This window comes from Oncorhynchus mykiss, chromosome 2, assembly GCF_057628025.1.
Source record: "Oncorhynchus mykiss isolate SJ-2025 chromosome 2, ASM5762802v1, whole genome shotgun sequence".
Taxonomy (NCBI): Eukaryota; Metazoa; Chordata; class Actinopteri; order Salmoniformes; family Salmonidae; genus Oncorhynchus; species Oncorhynchus mykiss.
The window spans coordinates 18665001-18680213 of NC_143023.1; the positions used below are offsets into that span (position 1 = coordinate 18665001).

The 15213-nt window shown below is 44.1% G+C and overlaps 2 protein-coding genes across 5 annotated transcripts in view; both read right to left on the reverse strand.

Moving 5' to 3' along the window:
* cacng6b (calcium channel, voltage-dependent, gamma subunit 6b) overlaps positions 1–1219 on the reverse strand; it is a 15857-nt gene extending 14638 nt beyond the window's left edge. Inside the window, exon 1 of the mRNA XM_036940887.2 lies at positions 1043–1219. The gene's annotated coding sequence lies outside the window, so the exon portion shown is untranslated. The remainder of the gene's footprint in view (positions 1–1042) is intronic.
* Positions 1220–6773: 5554 nt separating this feature from the next.
* LOC110537051 (U2 small nuclear RNA auxiliary factor 2a) lies at positions 6774–15107 on the reverse strand. 4 transcript variants are annotated; one of them, XM_021622771.3, is made up of 13 exons: positions 14492–15080; positions 14017–14079; positions 13656–13797; positions 12981–13019; positions 12352–12461; positions 12033–12184; positions 11265–11381; positions 10336–10474; positions 10053–10132; positions 9597–9737; positions 9017–9103; positions 8496–8747; positions 6774–8386 (listed from the first exon to the last, which is right to left on the reverse strand). In XM_021622771.3, the coding sequence occupies exons 1-13, from the start codon at positions 14538–14540 to the stop codon at positions 8252–8254; spliced, it is 1506 nt and encodes a 501-aa protein (XP_021478446.1). In that variant the 5' UTR covers positions 14541–15080; the 3' UTR covers positions 6774–8251. The 4 variants fall into 4 exon arrangements, with proteins under 4 accessions (XP_021478446.1, XP_021478472.1, XP_036796803.1 ...); XM_021622797.3 differs by lacking the exon at positions 14017–14079 and having other exon boundaries at positions 14492–15107; XM_036940908.2 differs by lacking the exon at positions 12981–13019 and having other exon boundaries at positions 14492–15074.
* Positions 15108–15213: the final 106 nt, after the last annotated feature.

A 15213-nucleotide genomic window follows, 5' to 3' on the forward strand; every position in this document is an offset into this window, starting at 1 on the left:
CTCTGCTATCAGTCTATAGCTCCAAACCAAAGTCAAACGGTTGAGAACTGTCTGCCCTTTTTTAAATGTTGCACTGGGACGTCCTTCTGACAGATCTGGCAACCACAGTGGAAGGGATCACTTTCTGTCTGTCAAAGAGCATCATGCGCTCCCTATGGAATGTCCCACAGAACCAAAATAAAGATTATTTAATGGCATACACTATCAGAGATATGTATATCCAATGGCTAGACCGAAACTTCTCTTGCACATGAAGTAACCTATTGCTTATATCTATCTATAGCATAAGGCATAGCACTGAACCTAATGGTAAATAACAAGAGCAGCTGCTGACAGTTGAATTAGGAGCTGTAGAATTACACACACCTCACATGGATAGATATCCCATTACATCACGCACTGCAAAAAGTGACATCTAAGCAAGCAAACATATGTTATATTGAGTGATTAGTCACTTATGTTCTTTTTTTTACTTAACTAAATTATGTAACGTCATTGCCAGATTATTTTGCTTATTTTAATAAGACGATTATATATCTTGAAAAAATATATTCAAATAAGATAAATGACTTGTATTTAGCCTTTTTTAGGTTAAAATAAGCCAAATATCTGCCAATGACGTTAGATATTTTAGCTTAGTAAGTCAAGAAACACTCATTTGAAGTGAATTATCACTCTAGAAAACATATTTAAGTTGCTTAGATGTCACTTTTTGCTGTGCAATGTCCGTGATTTCCTAATCATGGTCAAAATAACACAGCAAACTGTTCCACAAATCAGATCAAACCTAATCGTGTCAAAACTAAGATCGACTGTAGAAATGTTTCATTTCAAAAGGATCTGTCCATTACTTGTTGAGCAGTAGAACTAAAACGGCAGGCTCTAACTGCTCACACATGTTAGGAAAAAAGACATCTGTGAAAATCAGCAACACTCTCTCCTACTTAACCACCACTACGGCAACCAGCACAACATGCTGCACGAACATAAGCATGATCTAAAGCCCAGCACCAATAACAACAAGGAGAAAAGTAAGTCTGACCTGTTTGGAATATGTTGTTCACTTCAGATTCAAAGAAGCTTGGAATTTAATAGAGGGGAGAAAGTTGGGAGTGTTGGAGAGAGAGAGGGGGGGAGAGAGAGAGAGAGAGAGAGAGAGAGAGAGAGAGAGAGAGAGAGAGACAGAGAGAGAGAGAGAGAGAGAGAGAGAGAGAGACCCGTTTATACCTGGTGCTAACATGTCCTGATTGTTTACATTCTGTTTACATTCTGATTGTGCCCAGATTTCCTGGTCCTTCCCTGTACGCACATTAACTGAGTGTTATTCTTTTAAAATAATATTTATTTATTTATTTTAAGACACACATATTGATGTCATGATTTAATGTTGCCACCTGTCAATGATTTTAGAAGGTGGGAAAATGATGATTTCAATTGTTTCTCTGTCCAGATCTGTCTACTTTACACACAAGACAAGACATCCAGACACAATGCATGTTTGACTACCCCTGGGGGTGGTCAGAAAGATCTGATCACAATCAGATCACAATGCGTATTGTTAATCGTCTACACCTGTCTAAAAATGTGGGCACAATCAGAATATGGACCAGATCAGGACAGATGATGCATGTTGTTAAAACCAGGTATAAATGGGGCTAAAGAATGAGAGAGGCAGAAGAGAGAGATAGTCAGTGTGTGTTAAGGGGGTGGGGTAAGTAAAGGATATGGAAAGAGAGAGTAAGAGGAGAGGGAGCACTGGGTAGGTTGGTTCTGTAGTTGATTAACTGTGTCTACTGGCCTCTGTCCCTCAGAATGTGTGTTTGTGTGTATCCAGGTCCATGTTCAAACTCAACTCTACATTTGTTTAAAATCTTTATGGTTTTGTCTTCTGCCATGATGACAGGCAACGTTTGTGTGGGTAAAAACATTGTGTGTGTGTGTGTGTCTATTTAAGAAAGCCAGCTGTTAATGACATTAAGTGGTGGCAAAGGAGGGGCATCTGTACTGTTTATATGAGTGGAGGCCAAGGTAGCACTTCACAGCAATCCATAACACACTGTTAATCAGAGAGAGAGAGAGGAGATGAAGAGAAAGAGAGAGGGGGGGGGGGATTAGTGGAGAAAGACAGAAGGAAAGAAAGACAGAGAGAGACAAACTGCAACAGAATGACAGACAGAAACACACTGGAAAGAGAGCACTACAGAGGAAAAGAAGAGGTGGAAAGAAAAAGAGAGTGTGTTGGAGAAAGAAAAAGAGAGTGTGTTGGAGAAAGAAAAAGAGAGTGTGTTGGAGAAAGAAAAAGAGAGTGTGTTGGAGAAAGAAAAAGGCAGTGTGTTGGAGAAAGAAAAAGAGAGTGTTGGAGAAAGAAAAAGAGAGTGTGTTGGAGAAAGAAAAAGAGAGTGTGTTGGAGAAAGAAAAAGGCAGTGTGTTGGAGAAAGAAAAAGGCAGTGTGTTGGAGAAAGAAAAAGAGAGTGTTGGAGAAAGAAAAAGAGAGTGTGTTGGAGAAAGAAAAAGAGAGTGTGTTGGAGAAAGAAAAAGGCAGTGTGTTGGAGAAAGAAAAAGGCAGTGTGTTGGAGAAAGAAAAAGAGAGTGTGTTGGAGAAAGAAAAAGAGAGTGTGTTGGAGAAAGAAAAAGAGAGTGTGTTGGAGAAAGAAAAAGAGAGTGTGTTGGAGAAAGAAAAAGAGAGTGTGTTGGAGAAAGAAAAAGAGAGTGTGTTGGAGAAAGAAAAAGAGAGTGTGTTGGAGAAAGAAAAAGGCAGTGTGTTGGAGAAAGAAAAAGAGAGTGTGTTGGAGAAAGAAAAAGGCAGTGTGTTGGAGAAAGAAAAAGGCAGTGTGTTGGAGAAAGAAAAAGAGAGTGTGTTGGAGAAAGAAAAAGGCAGTGTGTTGGAAAAAGAAAAAGGCAGTGTGTTGGAGAAAGAAAAAGAGAGTGTGTTGGAGAAAGAAAAAGGCAGTGTGTTGGAGAAAGAAAAAGAGAGTGTGTTGGAGAAAGAAAAAGAGAGTGTGTTGGAGAAAGAAAAAGGCAGTGTGTTGGAGAAAGAAAAAGGCAGTGTGTTGGAGAAAGAAAAAGGCAGTGTGTTGGAGAAAGAAAAAGGCAGTGTGTTGGAGAAAGAAAAAGGCAGTGTGTTGGAGAAAGAAAAAGAGAGTGTGTTGGAGAAAGAAAAAGAGAGTGTGTTGGAGAAAGAAAAAGGCAGTGTGTTGGAGAAAGAAAAAGAGAGTGTTGGAGAAAGAAAAAGGCAGTGTGTTGGAGAAAGAAAAAGGCAGTGTGTTGGAGAAAGAAAAAGAGAGTGTGTTGGAGAAAGAAAAAGAGAGTGTGTTGGAGAAAGAAAAAGGCAGTGTGTTGGAGAAAGAAAAAGGCAGTGTGTTGGAGAAAGAAAAAGGCAGTGTGTTGGAGAAAGAAAAAGAGAGTGTGTTGGAGAAAGAAAAAGAGAGTGTGTTGGAGAAAGAAAAAGGCAGTGTGTTGGAGAAAGAAAAAGAGAGTGTGTTGGAGAAAGAAAAAGAGAGTGTGTTGGAGAAAGAAAAAGAGAGTGTGTTGGAGAAAGAAAAAGGCAGTGTGTTGGAGAAAGAAAAAGGCAGTGTGTTGGAGAAAGAAAAAGAGAGTGTGTTGGAGAAAGAAAAAGGCAGTGTGTTGGAGAAAGAAAAAGGCAGTGTGTTGGAGAAAGAGACGACAAGAGCAGTCAAGGTACAACTACATTTCATACAGTTTGCTTTCTTGTAGAGCTGCAGAACCATAGTCGTTGTTCTAAAGCAGAGTGGAACCCCATTCAACGTTCTGAAGACAATTAGAACTGTAATCACTATTCTAAAGCACAATCAGAAGCCCAGTCAGTGGTCTATAGTACATAACCTCCCTTTAAGGAAGCAGAGTGTAGAGAGAGGTCCAGCCTGGTCTCATGGAAGTTCTCCACATGATCCAGCTCCTGCTCTGCTGTACTGTTCACAGTTTGGGTTACACATGACACGTGGCACAGAGAGAGAGAGAGAGATGCAGAGAAAGAGAAGTAAACATAGAGCAGGAGAGAGAGAGACAGAGAGACAGACAGAGAGAGAGAGAGAGAGAGAGAGAGAAAGACAGAGAGAGCGAGAGAGAGAGTGTCACAGGGAACTCAGCGAATGAGGTACGGGGCTGACAGGAATACCCCTCCCCCAGTCACCACTCATCTCAGTTCCTCACCACTTCCTGGGATTGCAGCATAACAACACACTTGTTCTGTAGGTGATGATTATTTTCAGAAAGTGGACAATATGCTGGGCATATCGGCTTGATGAATAGCCAAACATCCATTCAACTGGATTCATTTTCCTAGCACCCTGGGTGGGTGGGCAAGGGTCCAGAAACACGTAAGGCATGAGGGAAGGGGGGCTGTCAGATTTGACAAAGAAATGCATTGAATTAATGTGGTATCAATCACAAAAGGTGGCCTACGGTATTTAATCTTGCCTATGCAAATTAGCTTTCCTGTCAAAATACAATTATACTTGTGTGCTTTATTTCGTAACTTTTTTCTAGTTTACCTCTCCTCCCTCATATGGTCTGATAGGAAGACAGTGGTAATCTCAGGTCTTTTATAATACACGGTGTGCTGATGTGATCAACCTCAGGCTCTCATATACACATCACTCAAAGTTCTTGTCACCACCGGAGTGATGTGTGCTCACACTCACTCACACACACACACACTCATGCAAGCACGTACACCAAAACGCACGGGTGCGAGGACACAACGAAACGCACACACACTGCATGATGTCATCTATAAGATATTCTATAGTTGAACTAAGGACTGCGTAGAAGAGTAAAAACACAAAATGTTTGTTTGATCTACTGCTCTGTGATGCCATGACAAGAGAAATCTGAACCTTAAACCTATGCATTTACAAATTGTGCTCTACTTTCACACACACATGCACAGGCACACACATGCACACAGCCTCCATCCCTTGATGTAGTGTTGAGAGTTGCTCTCTCCCTAGCTACTGCAGCGTTCCATCTTTCTGAATGAAGATCAGTTGGGAGGTGTGGTGTAGAATGACAATGACCAGCGCCAGTGGTGTAGACTTCCCACTAGAGGGCAGCAGTACATAGATATACTACTGCAGCATCAGACCTGCCTGGGCTGGGCTCCTATAGTGGGTTACAATGGAAAGATCTCAATTGCATACTCCTCGCAACCTCTCTCCTTGTGTCCCTTCTCAAAACTCTTTGGAGGAGAAGGTCAGAGGGGCAGGTCCTCTGGCTTTCTCATCCAATGGGTTTTGACGAGGAGACGAGGAGAGAAGATGCGATGAGTACGCAATTGAGATCTTCCCTGAGTCTCTATACTGATTCCCATTGGAGTAGGATGAAGTTGTTCCTTTACACTGATCTAAGGACAGTTTTGTTTTCCCTCTTGGGATTGGGGTGGGTGAACTGATCTTAGATTCTGTGCTCTCTGGCAACATCTACCTGCTTGGTTTGGAGGGATTGCACCATATTGCTGGCCTTCCTCAGTGGAGTGCAACGGCGCACAGACATGGGATGTAGAGACACGGTTCATTATTCCCACGAGTGTCATGTCTGTGCTGCACTATACACTTCTGTAGCTGTTCCCTCCTGAATAAGCCCCAGGTGAGTATAGAGGGAGTACTGAAGGCTGCAGTGTCAACCTGTTTTCATGCCACTTAGGCAAGTCTCTACCCATGAATACTGCTGACCAGTCAGCTCAGGTTTATGTGTACTGTGGTTCTGAATCTGTCACCTTGACATTTCAATGGAAAAACAGTCCCGTGTGACTCAGTTTGTAGAGCATGGCGCTTACAATGCCAGGGTTGTGGGTTTGATTACCATGGGGGACCAGTATGAATATGTATGCACTCACTACTGGAAGTCTTGGCTAAGAGCATTTGCTAAATGACTCAAATGTAAACATACAAGCCAAGTCTATTTGCCCTGTTAGTCAACTCCTGCTTTTCAGTGTGTGATATCCAGAGAGCAACAGAAATCCTGTTTGAGCAACTTTTGAAAACGAGAACTAAGTGGCACAGCGGTCTAAAGGCACTACATCTCATTGCTAGAGGCATCACTACAAACCCTGGTTCAATTCCAGGCTGTATCACAACCAGCCGTGATTGGGAGTCCCATATGGCGCTGCACAATTGGACCATCACCGTTAGGGTTAGGGTCATTGTAAATAAGAATGTGTTCTTAACCGACTTGCCTAGTTAAATAAAAGGTTCAATAAAAGATTCACACTTCTATTATAAACTACATGTGGTTTTAGCCATTTTTTTATTCCATTATTTCACATTTTCCCACCCAAAAAGATTCAATTAAAATGACATGGTAAGATTTAAAAAGCAAATTTTAGAAAGGGAGGAAGTCACATTTCACTGGTACTGCCCAACTCTAGGTCTGAACACAAAGCATCATGGGAACTCCCTCAACCCCAGTGTAACCAGTGGTCCTTGGAGTCGTAATGACAAAGGTTGAGGGAGATGAGGAAGAAGTGAGACCATATATACAGTTGAGGGGACAACCTTTTGATGAGTATGAACATTGTTGAACAGTCCAATAGAACACTTGAGAACCTGTCCAAAAGACTGCACTCCCCTTCAGTTAAAAAAAACATCTGTTTAACATCTCCATCTCACCCTTTGTGACAACAAACCCATTACTTAACAGAAGAGGTGTACAATCACACAATACTACCTGACTTCTATGGTTACTAAAAGCCTGATAACTTGGTCAAAGTAAATAGTGCATTTTATTTGTGGGCAGTAGAACAGGAAACAGTGGTATTAGTCTTTATACCTTTATTTTGTCTGCTGAGGTGAGAAGTTACACAAACACTACCAGGGCCAAAGAGATTTCTGTATGAGCAGTCCAATATTCTATAGGTAGGTTTGAAACAGGAAGCAAAACAAAAGAAATTCATTCCAGACAAAGCAATACAATAGTAACTTGAATATTGACTACAATCTCAAATCATTGTTACCTGAAAATACCAAAGCATGAAATGACTCCATGTATTGACAAACTTGCTAAGCACAGACATGAATGAGTACTCCACATATTTTACTCTCAAATGTGACAAGAAAAATAACATGAAGGCTTTTAATCAGAACCAGATCGAGCCCTACTCAACACCAATCCAATATTTACCACTCACAATTCAAAAATAACAATTCAGAACTTCAAAAGTCTGCCTTTCCCCTCTCCCAGTCTCTCTTATGGGTAAGGGTAGGGTGTAGGGACAGAATTATTTTGCCTGCTAACAATGGCGATGGATAAATTCACACTAGATGAAAGGTTTCAATCCAAAAAATAAACAAAACCTTCAAAAGAGAGACAGGCAGTAATAAAAACGTATGGTACTCAAACTCCGGCCCTGGTGACAATGCAAGGTGTGACAGTAAATATACAGTATTGGAACCACAACAGCTGACATTCAGATAAATTAGTCCAATATGACATTGGAGTTGGTTATGTGTAGTTACAGCTTCTCCCCCTCTCGCTACACACACAGGGAGAGGGGCTTAGTCTGATGTACATGGAAGAAAAGAAACGAGGAAATCTAAAGGTCCAAATCTGAGAAGGAAAATCACAAAACGAGGCCATTCCTGTCAATAGCTTTCCATTCTATCCTGTCAATAGCTTTCCATTCTATCCTGTCAATAGCTTTCCATTCTATCCTGTCAATAGCTTTCCTTCCCCCTTTTCACAACAAGAAACTGATCATGTTATCTACATTGGTGGGTCAAATAAAAAATGTCACCAACTCCCTCTCCCCATATGAAATGATGAATACTCCTGTCCATCCATCTATCCACCACTCTTATAGAGTAGACCAGTCCACTTCCCCTCTCTACACCTTCCTAAAGTACTTAAAACAGGCTCCCTCCATTTAAATACAAACCATAAGGTGTGGCAAGACCCCCCCCCCCCAGAATGACCCATCTCTTTCTCACAAAGTATAAAAATCATTTACCCCTGTCCTGTTACTACACACAATTCACAAAAATCTTTGAACCCCCCCCCCCTGGATTTCATCAGAATACAAACCCTTCTCTTTTGCCCAATAGCAAATGGATCCCCAGCCCCTACCCCCGGGTACTTCTCTGAACTCCACCTGGCCTTCTGATGGACTAGGTGAAACATTATGTCGCTCACACCTTTTCAGGTCAAAACAAGTGCCTAGGTGGTATGGGGTTAGGGGTCGATTTGAAATATGACAATCCACCCCCCCCCCCTCACTATCCTCGCCTGTCGTCATCCTCTACCAGAAGTCTCGGCGGTGGTAGGCATCAGGGTCGCAGTATTTGGTCACCACCACCCGGTTAGCAAACTTCCTGCCCGTCAGACCCTGCATGGCCTTCTGGGAGTCAAACACTGACATGAACTCCACAAAGATCTATAGGACAGAGAGGGATAGAGAGAGGAAATGTAAGGAGGTTCAATGGAGATCATTCAAAAAGGCATAGTCATAAAGTTGAAGACAGACAGAAGCTTCTCTCTCTCACCTTGCCAGTGCCAGGGACCTCCAGCCCATCCACAGGTCTGGGGATCTCGATGCTCTTGACCTGGCCGTACTTGCTGCACTCGTCCCTCACATCCTCCACGATCTCCTCATATTCCTCTTCATCCACCAGCTCCTCCACAGCCACCATATTCATCAGACACAGCACCTCTGTGGGCAAGCCAGCCATCTGGGTCATTGAGCTGTTCATCAGGCCCGGCACCTGCAGCGTCACCGGGGTCTGGTTTATACTTGTCTGGAGGGGAGAGGGGAGGGTTGGAGAAGGAGTGTTGGTGGATACAGAACATGCCGTGAGGAATGGAAAAGTAAAAACAAACAGCACAGACCACCCCAAGAGCACAACATATGCTCCCCCTCGTTTCTATCTAAGATCCCCTGCACAAGTGTATCTTTCTCAAATGTCCTGAAGGCTCCCTGGACCAGGCATTTCCCCTCTACCTTCTACTTCCCTCTCCACTGTAGCACACTATTCCCTGCCTGACCAGCTCCATCTCCCAGTCTTACCAGAGTGGCATTCTTGGATCCCACGCTGGCTCTCTGCACCAGGAGCTTTTTATCTCCCAGCTGCATGCCATTGAGTCCTGCTATGGCCTGTGGGGACAGGGCATCTCCAAGTGGTTAATACAGCTGTCAATCAGCAGGGACAACCCCCCAGGGTCTATGCACTTCTACACTATATATGGAAATTCTCCCTTTCAAGAACCCAATCAAAAGCTGAATTTAGGATTTTTACCTTTCTACAGATGGTCATTTTAAAAAGGTTTTATTACATTTTTACTGCAGTTCAGTTCAATCATAACAGATTACTGTGAAATATTGGGAGCGTAACCATATGAAATCACTTTGTCAAGAGTTATGTCTCTTGCTGTGGGGGCTAAAGTATTATATATGAAACACAATAATATCGCAAGAGCAATATAGTTCCCCTTGAACATTCATTTACATTTGTATTAATATGCAAGTCATTCAAAATGTGAAGAGATATTGCAAAAATGTGAGAGAAAAAAGGAAAGAAAAACCTGGATCAAATCCAAAACCATGACATGGTGTGTGAAGAACTAAAATGAAGGGGGTGGTTAGCTACCTGATTCTCCATGGTGATCTGGTCGTTCAGGTTGACGTCTACATACTCACAGAACGCATAACCCTTAGACAAACCTGTGGCACTATCCTTGACCAAGTTAAAGGCCTTGAGAGGCCCAAACGATGTCAGGAGCTCCTTCACCTGGAGAACACAGAGAGGGAAGATTACCATAGAGATCAGAGGGGAAACGATGGGAGGGACAGGGGAAATGGGAGAACAGTCAGACGAGGAGAGGAGTTGAACACTCTTTCAAGCTGTCTGGCTTCCATCAACAGTGTTATTCCAGTACACTGCTAACCGCGTCCAGCATTGACTAGGCATGTGAGGAAACAGGAGGTTTTCACTGGGCCAGACTGGAACGTCACGGGAGGTGAGCAGCCAGCCAGCCAGCCAGCCAGTCTGTGGCTCCAGGTGACCTGGTTAGAAGGCTAAGCTGCTTAAGGATAGCTCACTGACCTGGTCATCATTCAGGTAGTTGGGCAGGCCCCCGATGAACAGCTTGTGGGCCGAGTCAGGCACCACTGTGGACACCACGCCTACACAGACAGAGAAGGAGAGAGAAGTTATTTAAAGTCAACCAAACGTTGATATAAACAGCCTACATCCAGTCTGATCCTATAGAGACGGGTAAAATAGTTAAAGTAGGCCAGACTAAGAAGGGTTTAAAGATGGACTAAATAGAGAGTGAAACAGCCAGAGAAGTTTGGACCAGTAAACCGACAGACAGAGACAGACAGACCAGGCACGTAGACGCTGGGGTTCTCGCTCATGCCAGGCAGAGGCTGGTAGTCATGGGGACGGCGGATCTTCAGACTCTGTCCCTGGAAGATGATGCCATCGAACGCCATGGCCTGGGTCGTCTCATCCACTGAGCGGAACTTTGGGACAACAAACACAGACCAGGTTTTAGAAAGGTAGAGGGTTAACTTTCACCTGTCAGATTATTTCAGAAAGCTCAGATAAAAGGGCCGAACAGGCCCCCATTAACATCGATGGGGCAGTAGTGGCGCGGGTCGAGAGTCAAGTTCCCTGGAGTCCACATCAACAAACTAGAATGGTTCAAACACACCAAGACAGTTGTGAAGAGGGCACGACAAAACCTATTCCCCCTCAGGAGACTGAAAAGATTTGGCATGGGTCCTCAGATCCTCAAAACGTTCTACAGCTGCACCATCAAGAGCATCCTGACTGGTTGCATCACAGCCTGGTATGGCAACAGCTCAGCCCCCGACCGTAAGGCACTACAGAGGGTAGTGCGTACAGCCCAGTACATCACTGGCGCCAAGTTTCCTGCCATCTAGTGTCAGAGGAAAGCCCATAAAATTGTCAAGACTCCAGTCACCCAAGTTATAGACTGTTTCCTCTGATACCGAGCGGCAAGCGCTACCGGAGAGCCAAGTCTAGGACCTAAATGCTACTCAACAGCTTCTACCCCCAAGCCATTAGACTGCTGAACAATTCATAAAAATCACCACCGGACAATTTACAATGACCCCCCCTGTACACTGCTGCTACTCGCTTGTAACCATTTCACTGTAAAGTATACACTTGTTGTATTCGGCACGTGACAAATAAAGTTTGATTTGAAAAGAGGTCCTTTTGGACTATTGAGGAAGGTCACATTTCTTCTCCGGTATTGCGTATCGTCAAGTGGGTGTTGAGACCCACCTCGAGGAAGGCAAAGTTCTTGTCCTGGTTGATCTGAACAGCGAGGACGGGGTTTCCTGGAGCCTGAGTGAGACCACCCAGACGCATCTGAGCGTTGAAGAAATCCATCATGGACTCCTACACAGGTAGAGGGAGAGACATTGAGGCAATACTCTGGAAGACTCACTCCAACAACAGTATTTATTATGCACTCTGATCCCCCTGAGCTTGAAATACTAGTTGACAGAATCAGATGGCCCGGCCCCTAGCCTTAACCTGACAGAATCAGATGGCGCGGCCCCTAGCCTTAACCTGACAGAATCAGATGGCGCGGCCCCTAGCCTTAACCTGACAGAATCAGATGGCCCGGCCCCTAGCCTTAACCTGACAGAATCAGATGGCCCGGCCCCTAGCCTTAACCTGACAGGATCAGATGGCGCGGCCCCTAGCCTTAACCTGACAGAATCAGATGGCGCGGCCCCTAGCCTTAACCTGACAGAATCAGATGGCGCGGCCCCTAGCCTTAACCTGACAGAATCAGATGGCGCGGCCCCTAGCCTTAACCTGACAGAATCAGATGGCGCGGCCCCTATCTTTAAACTGTCAAGGCTCTATGGTGAAATGTTTTTCTAGGCACACTGGTCCTCCTAAATAAAAATTCCAGGTCGCACAGCTACATATTCAGGCACATATGCGAGTAAAATTGCAGTACTGTAGAGCCCTGTATCAACTTCTACCTACTCCATCTCTCTGATCTCTGTCCCTACATCCATCCAGGAGCTAACTGACCTCTGTGATGCCGAAGGGGATGTTGCCCACATAAAGCCGACGGGCCTGTCTGGTCATCTGACTTCCCACCACAGGGACGGGAGTGGGGGTCACGGCCAGGCCGTCTGGGGTCATGGTGGGCAGCAGGGCCGTGGCTGGGATCTGACCCGCAGCTTGAGGAGAAGTCACATGTTTAAAACAACATTCATACAGCTTCCAGAACAAGACAGTACTAGTAAGAACACAGTTAAATAGGAGGCCAAACGAGGGTCAAAGAGTTGAATAGAGTAGATAAAAATAGAGAGGAGAGAGAACAAGGAAGTGAGGCCTCCTCTCTTACCCTGCATGGCTTTGTACTGCATCACACTGATGTGTTCAAAGCCAGGAGGAGGGACGTCCCAGTACTTCTTCACTTTGTTCTTCTTCTTCGTTTCACGGTGCGGGGAACGACTGATGGAGAGAAAATAGGACAGGAGGAGTGAGGACAGAAAGACCAACAGAGGAGTGCAGGGAGAAACAGATGACATAAAAAGACAAAGAAGTCATTACTTGTGATGTCCTGTGAGTCAAGCCTTAAATAGACCTTTAGAGAAACCTACAGCTTCTCTTTAACCCATCTATGAGAAACACCAGGTTTACACTTCTGAATCCATGTTATAAATGATTATACCTTTTACAAATACAAGTGATTTCAAATGACATACTACTTTTAAATGACATTTACAGTGGATGTCACAGAGCCCTACAAATCTAACCCATTATTACAGAGTTGGCCCTACAGTTTCATTGTTCTCTCTCCATAGAAACCCCTTACCGAAACCTTCCCACACAATGGTATACACAGGATATAATACGCTGTCGTAAACATGAGTGGATAGTACACAATCAGAGGAAAGATCACTTGCTAGAGTGACCGGAGTGATATTGTAATAATGCAGAAACAAGCTCTGTGTTAGTTTGCTGTATTACCTTACAGCAATCTCTTGGGGTTGTTGTTGGGATGGTGAGCTGAAATGACATTGGAAGGAGTTCACATTTCATTTCACTCCAACCCTGGTCACAGGTAGTTCCAATGAAGGAAGTGGAACTAGAGTGCAATTCGAAATTAGCCCCAAGCCACTGTTTGTATGAACTTCACATAGATGCTAAAGGATTGGATGGGTATAAGCAATATGGTCTTCTGCTGGAGCTCTCACCACATCCACTCCTTTCAGATCTACTAGTAGGGCCTAGGGACAGGGACCGATTTGGAATCTTCTACAGAACACTGAGGTCTAGTAAGTGTACGCTATGGCTCTTTCCACTAAAACAACTTCAGGGACCAGGTGTACAATGTTCAACGTGTGTGTGAACACTGTTAGATGTGAGTCTTCCTCCACAAACTTGCATCTCACTGTCAGGACAATATGTGGGCTACCTCATACAGAGGAATAATGCTGTATATCAATATGCTTGAGAGCTTTCTATTTCAGATTTAAACTTTTTACGAGGTACAGTCAGTGTTGCCTGGGTTGCTTATTTTCCAAGTGTCCTGATACTGTTCACTCATTAGGTGTGCAGATAGCCCTACTCAAAACCAGTACCTGCACGTAACTAGGTCTCTTACACACCTGAGGGCGTGCAGTAAGACAATGCAGTAGTTACCTGCGTCTCGGTCTGCGCTCCTTGCTGTCTCCACGGCGATCCCTGCTGCGTCTGTCCTTGTCTCTGCTCCTCCTCTTCCTCTCTCTGCTGCGGCTGCGAGAGGGGGAGCGACGGTGGTGGCGGTTCTCCTTGTCCTTCTCCGCTGGAGGAAGGGAAAGAAAAGGGAAGGAACGGTGAAACAATAGAACAAGGGGGGGTGGGAGGAAAGAAAACAGAAAGGGAGGAAAGAAAACAGAAAGGGAGGAAAGAAAACAGAGGGGGAGGAGAGAAAACAGTTGAGTTAAAATAATATAGCTATGCCATTAAACAGACGCTTTTATCCAAAGCGACTTACAGTCATGCGTGCATACATTTTACGTACGGGTGTTCCCGGGAATCGAGCGCACTATCCTGGCGTTGCAAGCGCCATGCTCTACCAACTGAGCTACAGAGGACCATAGAGATGGGGAGGAGAGAAGATGGTACAGGGGGCAAGAGGATTGACACCGTTACGTGTTTACTTTCATAGGATATAGCTACTGTATGGCCAAGAGATGTTAACTTTTCATGGATTAATATTTTAACTGGCAACTTCAACACATTCAGAGCAGGAAAACGTCAGCTGGCTCAAAACAGGGTCGATTAGTGACAGAAATATCGTTACTTTTAAACAATGGGTTAGTTATAGCCACACAAATGTGCCTGGGACGACAGCTGCGACAGTGTGGATTCTAGCAGCCAACGTTCCTACTAGCTAGTTAGCCAGCCCGCGCTCTTGTGTTGTGATGATATACGATTGCTAACTAGCTAGTTTAGAACCTGGCTATAAAATATAAGTGATTAACTAGCTAGCTTACCTTGTTTGTTTTCAGACAGTTGTCTCTCGAATTCGTCGAAATCCGACATTGCCGTTTCTTATTTGCTAGCCCTAGCTAGTTAGTTAGTTGTGACTGTAAAATGGACGGGAATGCTGAGCGGTCGCTAGCTTGCGAAAAAAGTGCACAGCACACTTAGTAAAATGCTAGCTAACTACACACCACCAATGCAACGGTTTAGAAATATCAAAATAAACAACTCCAAGTGAGTTAAAGATGTGGTTCTAGTTTACACTAAGAACTGAAAATAACGTTGATGAAGAAAACGGGTTATCTTGTGATAGCTAGTTAGATAAAGCAAAGTCCAGGCTGGGGCCTGTTCTTGAAGCAGTCGTGGTAGCGAGCTAATGCTAAATAGCAAGTCGAGTGAATAAGGATATGCTGGTACAATTGCACATCCAATGTTATGCCGTTCGTCCTATTGATGTTGCAACGGTGTTTTGCGTCGTCCCAATGTATGTTTTTCAATTAAATGTATACAAGGAGAAAATACGGGATATGTTCGGTATGCCCGCTTTTTGCGTTTCGTCTCCCAGGCACCCCGTGACACCGGAAGTTGATATACACATTTTACTTTTAGCGCCCCCTTTGGGCCTGTAATTCAACCTACAAAACATGTACATACAGTATATTATCTTTGCCCTAGCACCAAACAAGAAGTTCTTACAAAATGCATGATATTTTCTAACATTGGACATTATAGT

Excerpts from the sequence above, each read along its gene's own strand:
- LOC110537051 (XM_021622771.3), bottom strand. The coding sequence starts at position 14,540 with ATGTCGGATTTCGACGAATTCGAGAGACAACTGTCTGAAAACAAACAA. Across the intron at positions 14,080-14,491 it reads ACTGTCTGAAAACAAACAAG|CTCAGTTGGTAGAGCATGGC; the intron begins GTAAGCTAGCTA and ends GGTCCTCTGTAG. Across the intron at positions 9,104-9,596 it reads AGATCACCATGGAGAATCAG|GCCATAGCAGGACTCAATGG; the intron begins GTAGCTAACCAC and ends CTGTCCCCACAG.